The 13439-nt window shown below is 49.3% G+C and overlaps 3 protein-coding genes across 3 annotated transcripts; 1 reads left to right on the top strand and 2 right to left on the bottom strand.

Annotated features, from left to right (window-relative positions):
* Positions 1 to 533: 533 nt before the first annotated feature.
* Positions 534 to 2429, top strand: KRP23_7384 (MORN repeat-containing protein 1; the record flags this gene model as incomplete). Its single annotated transcript, XM_067892692.1, has 1 exon — positions 534 to 2429. The coding sequence occupies one exon, from the start codon at positions 534 to 536 to the stop codon at positions 2427 to 2429; it is 1896 nt and encodes a 631-aa protein (XP_067744547.1).
* Positions 2430 to 5153: 2724 nt separating this feature from the next.
* On the bottom strand, positions 5154 to 6851 carry KRP23_7383 (Formin-like protein 20; the record flags this gene model as incomplete). The annotated part of the gene is made up of 1 exon (XM_067892690.1): positions 5154 to 6851. The coding sequence occupies one exon, from the start codon at positions 6849 to 6851 to the stop codon at positions 5154 to 5156; it is 1698 nt and encodes a 565-aa protein (XP_067744546.1).
* Positions 6852 to 9325: 2474 nt separating this feature from the next.
* Positions 9326 to 10991, bottom strand: KRP23_7382 (uncharacterized protein; the record flags this gene model as incomplete). Its single annotated transcript, XM_067892689.1, has 5 exons — positions 9326 to 9358; positions 10326 to 10422; positions 10489 to 10632; positions 10721 to 10857; positions 10932 to 10991. 5 exons carry the CDS (start codon positions 10989 to 10991, stop codon positions 9326 to 9328), a joined length of 471 nt encoding a protein of 156 aa, XP_067744545.1.
* Between the last annotated feature and the right edge of the window lie 2448 nt (positions 10992 to 13439).

Here is a 13439-nt window from a genome sequence, read left to right as displayed (position 1 = left end):
GTAACGCAGCCATTGCAATCAGCCGGATTATTCGTGGGTTTCTTGGTCGCCGACGTGCCGCTGAAGAAAAAAGAAAGTTGCGCCAAGTACTGTACAGCCCCATCGCCCTGAAGCTTCTTCTGGAGAGATCCACGGTGGTGAGGACGATCAAAAATTGGCAGGAGCTACTCGATCCACACACAAACGAGTACTTTTATTTCCACATCTTCACGCATGATTCGCAATGGCTCCCACCGGAATCGTACCAAGCATTTCTCGTTTGCAAGTGGCCGGAGTGTGGATTTGTCGCGAAAACTATCCACGAGATTCATGAGCACTACAGAACGCTTCATATTTGGTACTGCCCGGTTTGCATGGTAAAGGTATGTACCTCGACATTCCCAGCCTGCCCGCTGTGCAAGAGTATTTGCAGTCATGACCCCGTGACAGGCGAAATTCTTGGTCCTGGAGAGACCCAGCAACTGATTTTGCAGCAGGCAAAAGAGGCCAAGGAAGAATTACACCGGCAGAAAGAAGAAGCGTACCAGCATCGAATGCAGTACTGGGCAACATTAGCTGGGCAGGAAGACTCGCGCGGCCAATCCCCAAAGAAAAAGCGATCCCTTGGGTTTGGAAATACACACGTTTCAACGACATCATTTAATTCAGCTCCATCCACATCGGCAAGTGTCAATGAAGACCCGGATGTTGCTCATTTGAAGAACCTGGATCCCTCCGTGATGGATATCGAATGGCTTTCTTCCTGGCGTCGTAAAACAAAACACGATCACGTTTTCGCTAAAGCGCTGCTTCGGTTTGGAAGCCTGTATGTCGGCGACTTTCACGCACGGGACAAGAGTTTTGACGGTCTGGGGGAGTTGATCTATGTCAATGGTGGGCGCTACGCTGGGCAATGGAAGGACAACCGCCGGCAGGGCAAAGGAATCTATCAGAGTGCTGATGGTTACGAGTACATTGGTGACTGGGTGGACGGAAGAAAACATGGTGTGGGGATTCAGACTTTATCCAGTGGTGAACGTTACATCGGACACTTTGTCGAGGGGAAGCTCCATGGAACGGGGGTGTACTATGCCGCGAATGGAGACCGATACGAAGGTAATTTTCAAGACAATCGCCCGAATGGATTCGGCAAGTTCAAGAAGGTCACTGGTGACCGCTACGTTGGAAATACTGTCGATGGCTTGGCCAGTGGAGTGGGAATTGTGTCCACAGCTGATGGTGAAGTCTACAAAGGCCATTGGGAAAGGGATTATCGTCATGGGACTGGTGTTTGCTTTTACCCGAATGGCGCCGTTTACTCTGGCGAATGGTGGCGTGGGAGGTGGAGCGGGAATGGGATTTATGTTTCCAGCGAAGGAATCAAATACATTGGCACGTTCTCCAAAGACAAGCAGCACGGCAAAGGCAAACTACTGTTTGAGAATGGCGACGTGTTCGACGGCCATTTCGTGCACGGTGTAGCACAAGGATCTGGCAAGACAAAAGGAATCTACCGATTTTACGACAGTGGTAACGTGTATGTTGGCGACTGGGTTGCCAATAAACGCCATGGTAACGGCACGTATACCTTTGTTGGAGGAAGCAGCTACACCGGAGCCTTCATCGACGACCACGTGGGAGGACGAGGTACGATGACATACGCCAATGGAAACACGTACAAAGGAGAATTTGTGAATGCTGAGAAGCACGGGGAAGGCACATACCGTTGGAAAGGTGGAAGCGTGTACGAAGGCCACTTTGAACATGATTTGATAGCAGGCAATGGTAAAATCGTTTACGCTACAGGGCATACTTACGAAGGGCAGTGGCAAAACAATAAGAAGCATGGCAAAGGCAAATTTACCTACCGAAATGGCGATGTATACGATGGTGACTGGATCGCTGATCGACGGCATGGATGGGGAAGATTCACATGGAATCCTAACACACCACAGCGAGAAAGCTACGAAGGGATGTGGGACGACGAGCGCCGCCATGGTACGGGAAAGTACCATTATGCGAACGGCACTATTTACGATGGTGAGTGGGTCTACGGCACGCGCAATGGCATGGGGGCATTTACCTGGCCCAATGGTGACGCGTACAGCGGCCAGTTTGTCGACGAGATGCAGCATGGATCTGGCAGCTTCTTCTGTGCTCGTACAGGGGACACCTACGAAGGCGAGTGGGTTATGAATATTCGTGAGGGACACGGAAAAATAATATACGCGTCCGGAAAAGAGTTTGGAGGCACGTTCCATGGAGGTAGGCGTCACGGAACCGGGATCATGACCTACAGCAACGGAAACAGCTATCACGGGGTGTGGAATCGTGATTTAAAGCAAGGCGGTGGGAGATATGTGCTTCACGTTGCTGACGGAAACGATCCAGGTGATAGCAATGCGGAGAAAGAGAGAGAAAGCTTAAATGTTCGTGTGTTTGGCTACTAGGAATTTAATCGATCTGCCTTAATGCGAGCTGGTTTATTAGTATTTGTAATCGTAGGGATCAGTTGTGCCTACGCGAATCTGGAACTCATCAAATAAATTCGCCTCAAGCGCCTCTTCTACCTTGGACACAATTCCATCAGCAAAGCCACGCAGTTCGCTGTCAAGCTGGGTCAGATCCAATGTTTGCACTTCGTCAAACTTGTCTAGGTTGATTCTGCAAACCTTGCCCGAAAACGTTGCGCCATTGAAATATGGTATGAAGAAACCATATTTCCCTGACACAACACCGCCGCTAAATCCTCGCAGGTCACTGTCAGCAAAATTGGGAACTTGACTGCGCAGAGCAGTTGTCAAGTCTAGATAAGACACGCCACTGGGAGTAAAATTGTTCGTGTCAATCCGTGCAACTTTGCCGGACTGAGTTGGTCCCTTCGGATCCAAGAACAATGCTCGGTGAGGAACCAAAAAGACGTATTGGCGATAGGCAAAGCCTCTCATAAATCCGCGCAAGCCGCTATCAACTGCTGTCAAGTTAAGATACTGCACTGAGACGAAATCACGCAAGTTGACACGGGCTACCAGGCCAGAATACGGGTTCAGTTCTTGTGAGGCTGGTTCCCTCACCCGCATGTAAGGTACAAAGTAAGCATAATGTGTTACTGCAGGCACGTGCATGTATATATCGATGTTAGTTCTTAGGTTTTGATAATATCAACGAATAGAGCAAAACATTGTCATACCTGTGACGGCTCCGCTAAAGCCACAAAGGTCGGGATGAACTTCAGCAAGATCAAGGCTTCCCGCTACTCGAAAGGTGGTCAGATCAATTCGAACCACTAAACCCGAATTGGAAACGGGAAACTCGCGCAAATTCATCGTAAGTCCGTCCAGTGATCTTCGAAAGGGAACAAGAAATGTGTAGTTGCCATCTAACAACTTGTTTGTCAGTACAGGAAATATTTTAAATCAAGCCCAAATACACGTATGCAAGAACACTTACAAGTAATGGCACTGCTGAAGCCCACATAGTGTGGGTTAATAGCCGCCAAATCAAGCACCTCGACACTTCCAGATGAAAAGTTGTCTATTCTAAAGCGTACCAGCTTTCCAAAGAGTCCGTTTTCGTTCTCTCGAGGAACCAAATATCCATACAAGCCAACCGTAAACGCAGACCCAAATCCTTTGAGACTTTTATCCACAGTACTTAAGTCAAGTATATCCACAGCCGGTACCTTCGCAGAAAAGGTAAGAGCCATGACACGAAACATTTTTGAAGCGTAAGCAGTCCCATTGAAAAATGGCACCAAGTACAAGTATTCGACATCTTTGTCTAACTCCGCAGGCGTTCCAAAACCGGAATGCGTTGCTGAAGCAACGTATACCATCTTTAACACCACACGCCAGGCTGTCACTTTATAGTTTGAATCATCTGGAGCTGGCACGAGATAGGTTTCATTCACGAACTTTGCCTTAGAAAAAGCTGTAAACCCACCGTAGAACCCTTTAAAAGCTGGATCCACTGCCGCCATGTCAATCACAGTTACTTGGTTGGCGTACGGTCCAATCCCGTTAGGCGTCTCATAGTCGCTAAATTCAAGAAAGCGAGCAGGGCGAGGACGCTTTTTCCCCTTTAGATCGAGCTCGATTCGTGTGACACGTCCATGAAACTCACTGTTAAAGTACGGCACTAAATAAGCATACTTCGATGCTGCACAGCATAGCAAGCGTTAGGGTGGATCTCGGTGCTAACAGTTTTCATGTAAAAAAGCCTTACGGAATATCTGGTACTCGTCGGATGTCACGAGTGTGCTGTTGCTCATTCCTTCTTTTACCGCAATTGCGAAGAGCTTGCACGAAAAAGTTGGAAGTGTGATGACATCTCCGCTTTTGGCAACGCTGAAGTTTTCCCGCGATCCAAACAGATAACTGGTTGTAAGACCCGTTTCAAGAAGATCAGGCGAGGGAATGATGCGATAGTAAATTTGTGCTCCTAGCTTGGCCGTAAGTAGTCGAACCACGAGTTGGGTGTTAAATAAACCTCCTCTTGGCTCGATCTCTGGGGCATCCACAACCCCCTGCCACTCGTAATAAACTCCAGTCGGGAAGTCGAGGAATGCTTCCGGATGCGCATATCGATCAGAATGAGAGATGTAGCAATCATGCGAAACTGTTTCGAAGTCGAAAGACAGACACAGCGGATCGGCATCGCAGTGTTCTGCACATGCCAATGGAGTCAAAGAACTGAAGACGCCTCCCTCTAGAAACCCCCTCAGTCCTTTCTTGTCGATTGCTCTGAATAAACTGAGTGAGTCTGTCGTGAGTCTGCGTTCTGTAGTGCTTGTGCCACCGATTGCAACGCTTTCAAGTAGTGCACTGTCTTTCGTGAATATCATTGACAAGCTGCATTGGATCAGTTGGTTAGTTCTACCTTGCTCGGTATTCGATCATCAAAAATAAGATCCCCCACTCACAAATCGTTCGTAAAAGGACACGTAGAAATCCGCTCCGTTGCCTGGAGTGTCCTCACAAAGAAACAGCATATGCACAATAATGCATACGGCATGCTTCGGCCTGGACCATGCATTTGGCGATCGTCTTTTCTTCAGTCTGTCAATGCGTCGGTGGGATCGAGGTGTCTCTTCAGAGCTGCCCCAAAGCAAAGCTCGAAAGCTCGAGGCGTCTTCAGTTTCAGTTTAGTTTATTACTTTCTCTGTCTTGGAGGTTTTAGGCATCCGACTCTACAGCTACGCGGGTCGACGGCTCAGCTTCAGAGAGTGCCTTCTCTGGCGAACTCGGTTCACTGTTGTTATTATCGTGGTCATCACCTTCAGCTTCAACTTCGGGCTTCAAGATTCGTAACACCTGGGGGTCGTTGTTTGCGGTGTGCTTGGCCAACTGCGACTTGATTTCTTTGATTGAGGCAGCATCGAAGGAGGCTGTGGGCTCAGTCTTCTCAGTGGAAGTTGAAGATGAGCTGGTGCGTTTTAATTTCATCGGACTTGGGGTATCTGTCAGGTTCGTTCCAATGGTCTTCTTCAAAGGAGAGCTCAATTGTGACGACTCCTTGATCGTTTTGCCAGGAAGCTTTAGTCCGGTCTGGGTGATATCAGTTGGTTTTGATTCCTCCTTCTCCTCCATACCTTGTCCGTCTTGAAGCGGCTTCGAGACACCAGTAGGAATTAGCTGTTTCAACTTGCTCGTTTCCAGGTCGCTCTTAGAAACACTTTCGCTTGATGATGCTGTTGATGTAGCTGATCCTACCACCGGTTCCATATCCGGGTTCTTAGCAGCCGGGTTGTTTGGCATCTCAGAAAGTAGACCTTCGGTCTGGAATGACGCAGTGCCAGTGACGGCGATCATGCTCTTTCGTCGAGGCGTTTCTTGCGCTTCTGGTCCTGCAGCTTTTCCGTTAATCTTCGGCAGTGCAACCGAGTTCCTACGGGGTGTAGCGCTCTTTAGCTCCTGCTGTTTGAGTCGCTTCTCATCGCGAATACGTTTGAGCTCGTTCTCGCGGTCTGCTTTCATGAGCGACATCGTGAATTCGTAGATAATACTGAAGAATTCGCCAGCTCCTGTCAGAGCTGCAGGCGGGAGTGGTGCGTCAGCCGATGGAGGAGGGGCTTCGTCATCATCAGCGCTCTTGTCAAACCGCAGCATGATATCCCTTATCAGTCGCAATGCCTCGTCAAGCTCCTTTTTCATGGTGGTGACCTCCTTGATGGATTCGTCGACAAAAACAGTCATGGATTCCACAAACAAGTCGATCTCTTCTCTCTCTTCGATCCTGTTCTTCAGACGCTGAGCAGCCAGCTCAACGTTGATATTCTCGGTGATATCATTGATCCTGTTCATATCCCCCTGGAGTTCGGGAATGGGTATGCTTTGGACGTCGTACAGCGATGCCAAGGAATCTCCGAGCCGAACTGCGTTGCCTTTCTTCATCCGCACCATTCGTGCTACGTAGTGCAGAAGGGTTACTGATTTGTCGACAGATTTGAGCTGCACTAACTTGGTAAGGTCGTTTAGCCGGAATCCCTTTGCCCCTCCACGAGCAGTGCCGTCGTTCATCTTGTTGCCAACTTGTAGGATTACCAATAAAAGGGTTTTAAGCTCTGAGCTCTGCGCAATCTCGTTACTCGCCACACGAATCTTGTTGATTTTTGTCTGGAGGTCGCGCACCAAGGCAGGGAACTGGTGCTTAGTCTCCAACGCGGACAATCGCTGCTTCAATCGCGGGACGGTAATAAGCTCTTTCAAGACAAGCTCTGCTCCGTTCAAAGTTGTCGGGTCGCCGTGGAATCCCGAGATTGCTGCAATCTCTTCCTCAGTAGGCAAAATCTTTATCAACCCTTGGACTCGATCGAGGGTGAGCACTTCTGAATCCATCTTCATGATCGCTACTCGCAAAGCAGCGTTGCTCATCCGGAACTGCTTCACGATGATCGAGATATTGTTCGACCGCGCTCGATCGATCAAAAATACAATGCGTGGTGAGGCCAGTGGGGAAGCAGGTCCTCCTGGTGACCCTACTATACTTCCGCGACGAGTCCCTGTGCTTGGCCCACATGCCGCTGGGGGTGGAAATTCGGTCTCCAATAGCTCCAATTCTTTTTCAGTGAGAGTAAGGAGATCTTGGTTGCTCTGGTTGCTGTGCTCCTTCTCAAGCTCCTCCCAAATAGTTCCTCTAATCGCTTCAGCCTTTAGCTGCTGCCAATAGAACGCGCGAGTCTTTGTCTTAACAACGGGCTTGATCGCAATCGACAAATGCGCTCTCCTCGCTGCTGTAGTGTTCGGTGCTGGCGCGGCTGGTTGGTTGACAGGAGCTAAGCTAGGCAAGATAGCGTCAGGGGTATCAAGTAAATCGGCTTGTAAACCTGCCATCCGCATCCTCGCTTTGACGCTCTCAGGGGGTGCCTTCATCTCGAGCAACTTGAAGAATTTAGCATACGCGGGATCATCCTTCACCTTAACTTGCGGTTGAACTGGAGCTTGAGAATCGAGATCTGCGTCCGGTGTATCAAGCAATTCGGGTTTTAGCCCTGCCATTTGCATTCTCGATTTCACCGACTCTGCAGGTGCACCCATCGAAAGCAGTTTGAAGAACTTGGCGTAGTTTGGGTCATCTTTTACCTTCACAGCGACTTTGGCGGCTGGAGCTGGAGCATTAACGCTAGACATCAGGGCATCAGGCGTGTTAAGAAGATCGGGTTTCAGACCGGCCATACGTATTTTGGCCTTCACCGATTCCGCTGGGGCTCCCATCGAGAGCAACTTGAAGAACTTGGCGTATGCTGGATCATCTTTAACTTTGGTTTCTGCTTGTGCACTGGCTGTGTCGGATGCACTTGAAGCAGCGTTTAATACTGCGTCAGGGGTATCCAAAAGTTCAGGCTGTAGTCCTGCCATGCACATCTTGGCTCTGACAGATTCGGCTGGCGCTCCCACTGACAGCAGCTTGAAGAACTTGGCATACTGTGGGTCGTCTTTTACCTTAACCTGGGGGTCTGGTTGCGGAGCAGCACGACTGGCAAGCATGTTAAACAGCAACGCACGAGGGTTTGTTGAAGCTTCCGGTGCTGCAGGCATCGAATCGAAGTGTGATGTGCTTGTCAGCATCTCGGCATCTGGAGTATCCAGAAGCTCACTATTGAGACCAGCCTGTAGCATCTGTGCCTTCACTGCAGGGGCAGGCGCTCCCATTGATAGTTGATTGAAGAATTCCGCGTAACTGGGGTCATCTTTGACTTTCGTTTTGGCTGGAGGTGCCGCACTAACTGATGCTGATGCGGGGCTCGGACTCTCCAGCAATGCTGGGTTCACTCCGAGTTGAGCCATCTTGGCTTTTACTGCTGATTGAGAGGCTCCCATTGGAATCAACCTCTTGGATTTAGAGATGTCTGGGCCACATGACGACTTCACTTGTGATAGAGGTGTTAACGTAACTTCCTCCTTTTGATCCAGCAGGTTAGGATCCAAGCCTTCTTGGCACATTTTAGCCTTGGGGACTTCGAGTGGGGCTCCCATGGATAGCAGCTTTCGGGACTTGGAAAGATCAGGAGTAGCAGCTTCTTTGGTGACTTCAGAATCTGGTTTTTCTACCGAAGGAGCAGGTTTCGGTGATGCCTTTGACGTAAAACCCTGCAGCTCGTCAAGCAGATCAGGGTTCACTCCAGCTTGCTGCATTTTAGCGCGCACATCTTCACGTGGTGCCCCCATTGATAGCAGCTTACGGAACTTCGAAATATCTGTCCCAGGGGCTGGCGTTTTGACGGTGTACGAATCCTTGCTCCCGCCTTGCTCAACAACCAACTGTTCAACTACATCCAGCGCCGGAAGTGCAGGAGTAATATCAATCAGTGGTAAGGTGGGAGCGGGAGGAGGTGCAGACGCAGTAGTTGACAGCACAGCAATAATACTCTGAGGTGGTGGAGATACATGCGCTGGCATTTCCGTTTTAGGTGGCGATGGAAACGATGGGAATACAGGTCGTTTTGCATCCTTCCGAACGCTAGCAGTGGCAATTGGCGTGCATGCCGGTGTCGCTCCAAGCCCAGGGCCTTTTCTGGAGCTTTGGAAAAATGGCAGTGACAACTTAACCCCCCGCGTACCCGCCGAATCTGTTGAACGACCCCAAGGACTAGCAGCACTGTCAGCTCCAATAAAACTACTAAACGAAGGTCTCGAGACAGATTGTTTTGCAGGAGTTGTGGCTGTCAGCGACGTAAGCGAAAAATCTCCAAAACCTGAAAAGAGTGACGGCCTTCCCGATGTAGGCGGCTTCGTTACTGAAGTCGGTTGGTCGCCCAAGCTTGGAAATAAAGCCAAGCCTACACGCGTGAGTAGATCTGGCTCTTGGACAGGCATTATTTCTTGTGCATGATCCGACACGTTCACCTTTATTTCAGACTCAGTTTGCTCTGGATTTTGATCTGATGCCAAGCTCTTTTCCAATCGATCGACAACCTGAGTGGCACCAGATTGGTCTGAGAGCGTTAACGTGAGCTTTTGAAGCAAGCTTGTTAGCTTCTCACTTGTCTCCTTATCCATGTTCTTCGTGTGCAATTGCAGGTCATTGAAGATTACATCAAGCGAAAGGCTTTCAGCAACGGTCGAGTTGGCACCCGCATCGTTGTCTTCCTTCTTTACTCCTCCCGAGGTCTTCGCGGTTTCCATAGCTTCTGTCTCCAAGGTTTTAGTAAGAGTATCCTCCATATGACTTAAGTCTCTTTTTCCCAGTTGATCCTGCTTAAGGTTGGAGAGTTGATCAACCTCTTCGTTTTCGTGTTGGTTGCCTGTTGCAAGATCAGACAGCACACCGATCTGACCAAGCTGTCCAGATTCGCTTCGGTTGGCGCTTAATGCATCGCCTAGAGCAAGTCGAAAGGTGACAAGTTTGTCCTCGTTTGTCGCTTCATCGCAGTACTCGAAAAATACTTTGACTTGATCTATCATCAAAGACGTGGCGGAAGAATCTGCCTCCATGTGATCATCTCGAATTCTGAAAGGCTCAAGAAGGTTGACCAACCCGCTTGACTTTAGATCTTCACAGATTGAAACACGTTGCTTGCGGTCCCGCGTGGCTTCCAGCAAGGTATTAATGAATGTAACCACTGCAAGTTGAAGTGCGACATCAGACTGGTTCTGTTCAAGTTTGGCAACCAGAGACTGGAGCGATCGTGCTTCTGGGCTTTTGGAGGAGAACGCACCCATTATAGCGTCTTGGGCCATGGTGCTTTCGCGACACAACATTCCCAGCATTTTTAATGCGCGTGCTTTAAGCAAGTTTGATGGCGAGGATTCAAAGATTGTATAGAGCTGAGTACAGCAGTCAGGAAAATTCAGTATAGCCGAAAATCCGCAGCTGCTGTTGGTAAGCACAAAAAGCGTGCTGAGTACTTCGTTGCAGGTATCCACGGAGGCTTCATCTGGAGCTTGTAAAGGTGCCAACAGTTCTTCAAGTCCGTGTTCCGACACGAATTTCTCCACCCACGCACTGTTGCAAAAGCAGAAGACCAGTTAGTGCTCTCATTTATGGAAAGTATACTTATCTAAATCATACCCGGGCCTGAGCATGACGTTGATCCGAATGGTGAGATAGAGATCGTGGGCACATTTCATATCGCTGCGGAAACGCTGTACTAGGTCCACACACTCACGTGGATCCAGCCATTCCTCAACAGTATTACCAAGGGGGAGTTTGCTCCTGTAAATCAATAAAATTAAAACAACGAGTTAGTTCTCAAGTAGTAGTAATGTGTTTCACCTTCGTCACGCAATTACCCAGTACTCACAAAAACGTATACGCCCACTTGGTTTCAATCGATTCAATCGCGTTCAGCTCTTCACGAAGCTCCGGGTCGGCGCAAATAGCGAGTAGAAGCTCGTCAAAACCAACCTGAACTTGGTGCTCTGGGGGAGCTGGCGGTAGCTGGAGTTAGCACAATACAGTAGAAAATGTTATTCACGAGTTTGATGCCGCCCCGAAATTTCAGACTGGCATACCTCTGGGCATTTGTCTAAAAAGCGCAAATGCACTCCTTCACTGGAGTATAGGTTTCCCATTTTCGCTCGATACGCGCAAGCTGGGCCTGTAGCTTGATCAACTTCGAGAATGGGCAAGTCCTTGAGTCACTGCCGCGCAGACTCCAGGCTATGTGAGAAAATAACGACTGCCAATCAAGCTGATCCTAAGCTCAAACTCTCACCCCGTGCCATTCACTCGGACACGCGACAATGAAGCATTTTTTTTAGGTATTTTTGCAACATGAAACCACCAGAACAGCAAGGCAAAAAATGATCGGTTTCCCACGGGACAGAGCCTGCGGATTCAGCAAAATGCGCAAATAGCGCCGCCAAGCTTCAAGCCACCGTTGCCAACATGAAGATATGTGGCCGTTCAAGATTTGGAGCCGCGGTGGTCAATCCTAAGCACTGGCTGGGCAAAAGTGTTCGCTAACGCTGATCGAATCGCTTTGTGGGCAAAAGTGAAGTAACTCCATATGAAGAGTCACTTTCTTGGGAGGCCGTCCGGAGCTTCGTTCTTGTAGAAAGACACGGTGGCAATGATGCCTTCGCTGAGTTTGCTAGGATGTTTCTGTTCGTGGTGGTGCGTCTCCAAGTACGCACAAGTCGCAGCTCAAGTGTTTTTGCCCGCACAGCACTTCACATATCACGATAGCAACACTTCCACGCTTGCGTCAAACCGCACGTGCAACGCCTCCACGGAGTTTTATGATGAATCGGCACTTGGTTGTAGTCAATGCGTCATAGCAAATGGAGCATCCACCATCTCAAACTCATTGCTGGTAGGTCTGGTATCCATTTTCCACGGTACTGTGCTGATTCTAAGGACTCGGGTTATCGTCATCGTTGTCAGGTTCCAGAGAGCAGCGATTCACGAACACCAGGGCTGGCAACAGCCTGCACGTGCGAGTGAGTGAAATAACGATATATGGCTCTCACGGTGAATGGTATACTCACGCATTCGTTGTTTGCAGTCGTGATGCTATCTGGAAGGCACGGAGCGAATCCACATGTGAACTGATCTGGCCTGTGCCTTGCAGTCTCGAAGTTTGCTCCGTATGTCCGTCGGATCACGTTCCATCCCAGGATTCCTCTCGCTGCATGTCATGTGGCCAGTCTACGCTTGGCATTCAGGAGTCAACTCGCGAGTGCAAGTGCGGTGTCAATTCCATCCTCCACGAAAAAAGCGAGGTATGCCCAGTTGCGATCGTCTTCTCATTAACCACGGATCTGATCAAGTTGTTGTAGAACGGCAGTTTTCTCAACGCAAAAGAATGCGTAGTTTGTGCAGATAATGCCATTGCGGACACGTCAACGAACACCTGCAAATCATGCCCAGATCCTGCAATGGTTGTCCCTGGCGAAAATCATTGCGCTTGTCCAAGCACGTACCAACAGGTTTCTAGCTTCCTCATGAGCCTGCAAAAGTGCGTCCTCAAAACACACATCAACGTGATCGGCTCCAAGATCACCTTAAGCACCGCCAACGAAATCTCCTATTCGTCGTTTATGAAGGAAGAAACTGGCAACTCGGATTCCGTGGTCTCACTCGCTAGTGCTGTGTTTGACGACATCTTTCTGGCCGCCACCACTGGCTGCTACTTTTACCAATCTGAGCGAGACATTATTTCGTGTCAGGCACTGGGGAACTTGTGTGTCCTTCAGCATTTCGATCCCGCGGTGCCTGCGTGCGCTGTGTTTGACTTAATCCAGCGTAGCGGGCGCTCATCAACAGTGAACGGTATCAATGGATGGTTCACGACGTTACCATTTCTGAGCTACCGTTCGGTGGCATCTAGCGTTCTTCAAACTCCAGTCGCCATGAAGGTACGCCCGTTGTGATTTCTTCTCCGCAACACGTATACAAGACTGACATGTTGTGCATCTCCGTGGGAAATAGATGTCTTTTGATGCGGCATCCAACAAAGGAAGTACAGCCTTTCTTCAATTTGTACTCGCCAGCTATCATATTAACGGCACGCTCATTGGATTCCGTCCCATGACACACGAGCTGGCATACTGTCAACCGGAAAGCAGCATCAACGGAGCTGGCTCACCATCGTGGATGCGATTTGGCATCAGTGCGTTATCAGAGAATCTCTGCGACCTCGAACCTCTCTTGTCTTCAGAGACTACACTCCACGAGCTGTTTCTAGTCGATCAGGCGAAAAGCGATAAAGAAGACGGGCGATACATTCCTGTTCCCGTGAGGAATTCGAACTATCGTGGCAGCAATGGGGTCCTCGTCAACCAAGACACTGACGCTGCAAACGATTTTCTGAATCATCGGTTCTTTCTGTATGATGCTCAAACAGGAGTTTCTACTGAAGAGACATCGCCCACAATCATTCGGTATGCCAACAGCATCACACTATCTGTGAAGACCCAAACCACCGACCCTCATTTCATATATGCGCCGCTCTTAACGATAGCATATACCGACACGCAGCGCCCCAGATCTGTATCGATATCGTTTCGCGTCACTTA

The sequence above is a fragment of the Phytophthora ramorum genome (genome assembly GCF_020800215.1).
Source record: "Phytophthora ramorum isolate Pr-102 chromosome Unknown Phyram_PR-102_s0006, whole genome shotgun sequence".
Taxonomy (NCBI): domain Eukaryota; phylum Oomycota; class Peronosporomycetes; order Peronosporales; family Peronosporaceae; genus Phytophthora; species Phytophthora ramorum.
This window is presented reverse-complemented; position numbering and strand designations above follow the sequence as displayed.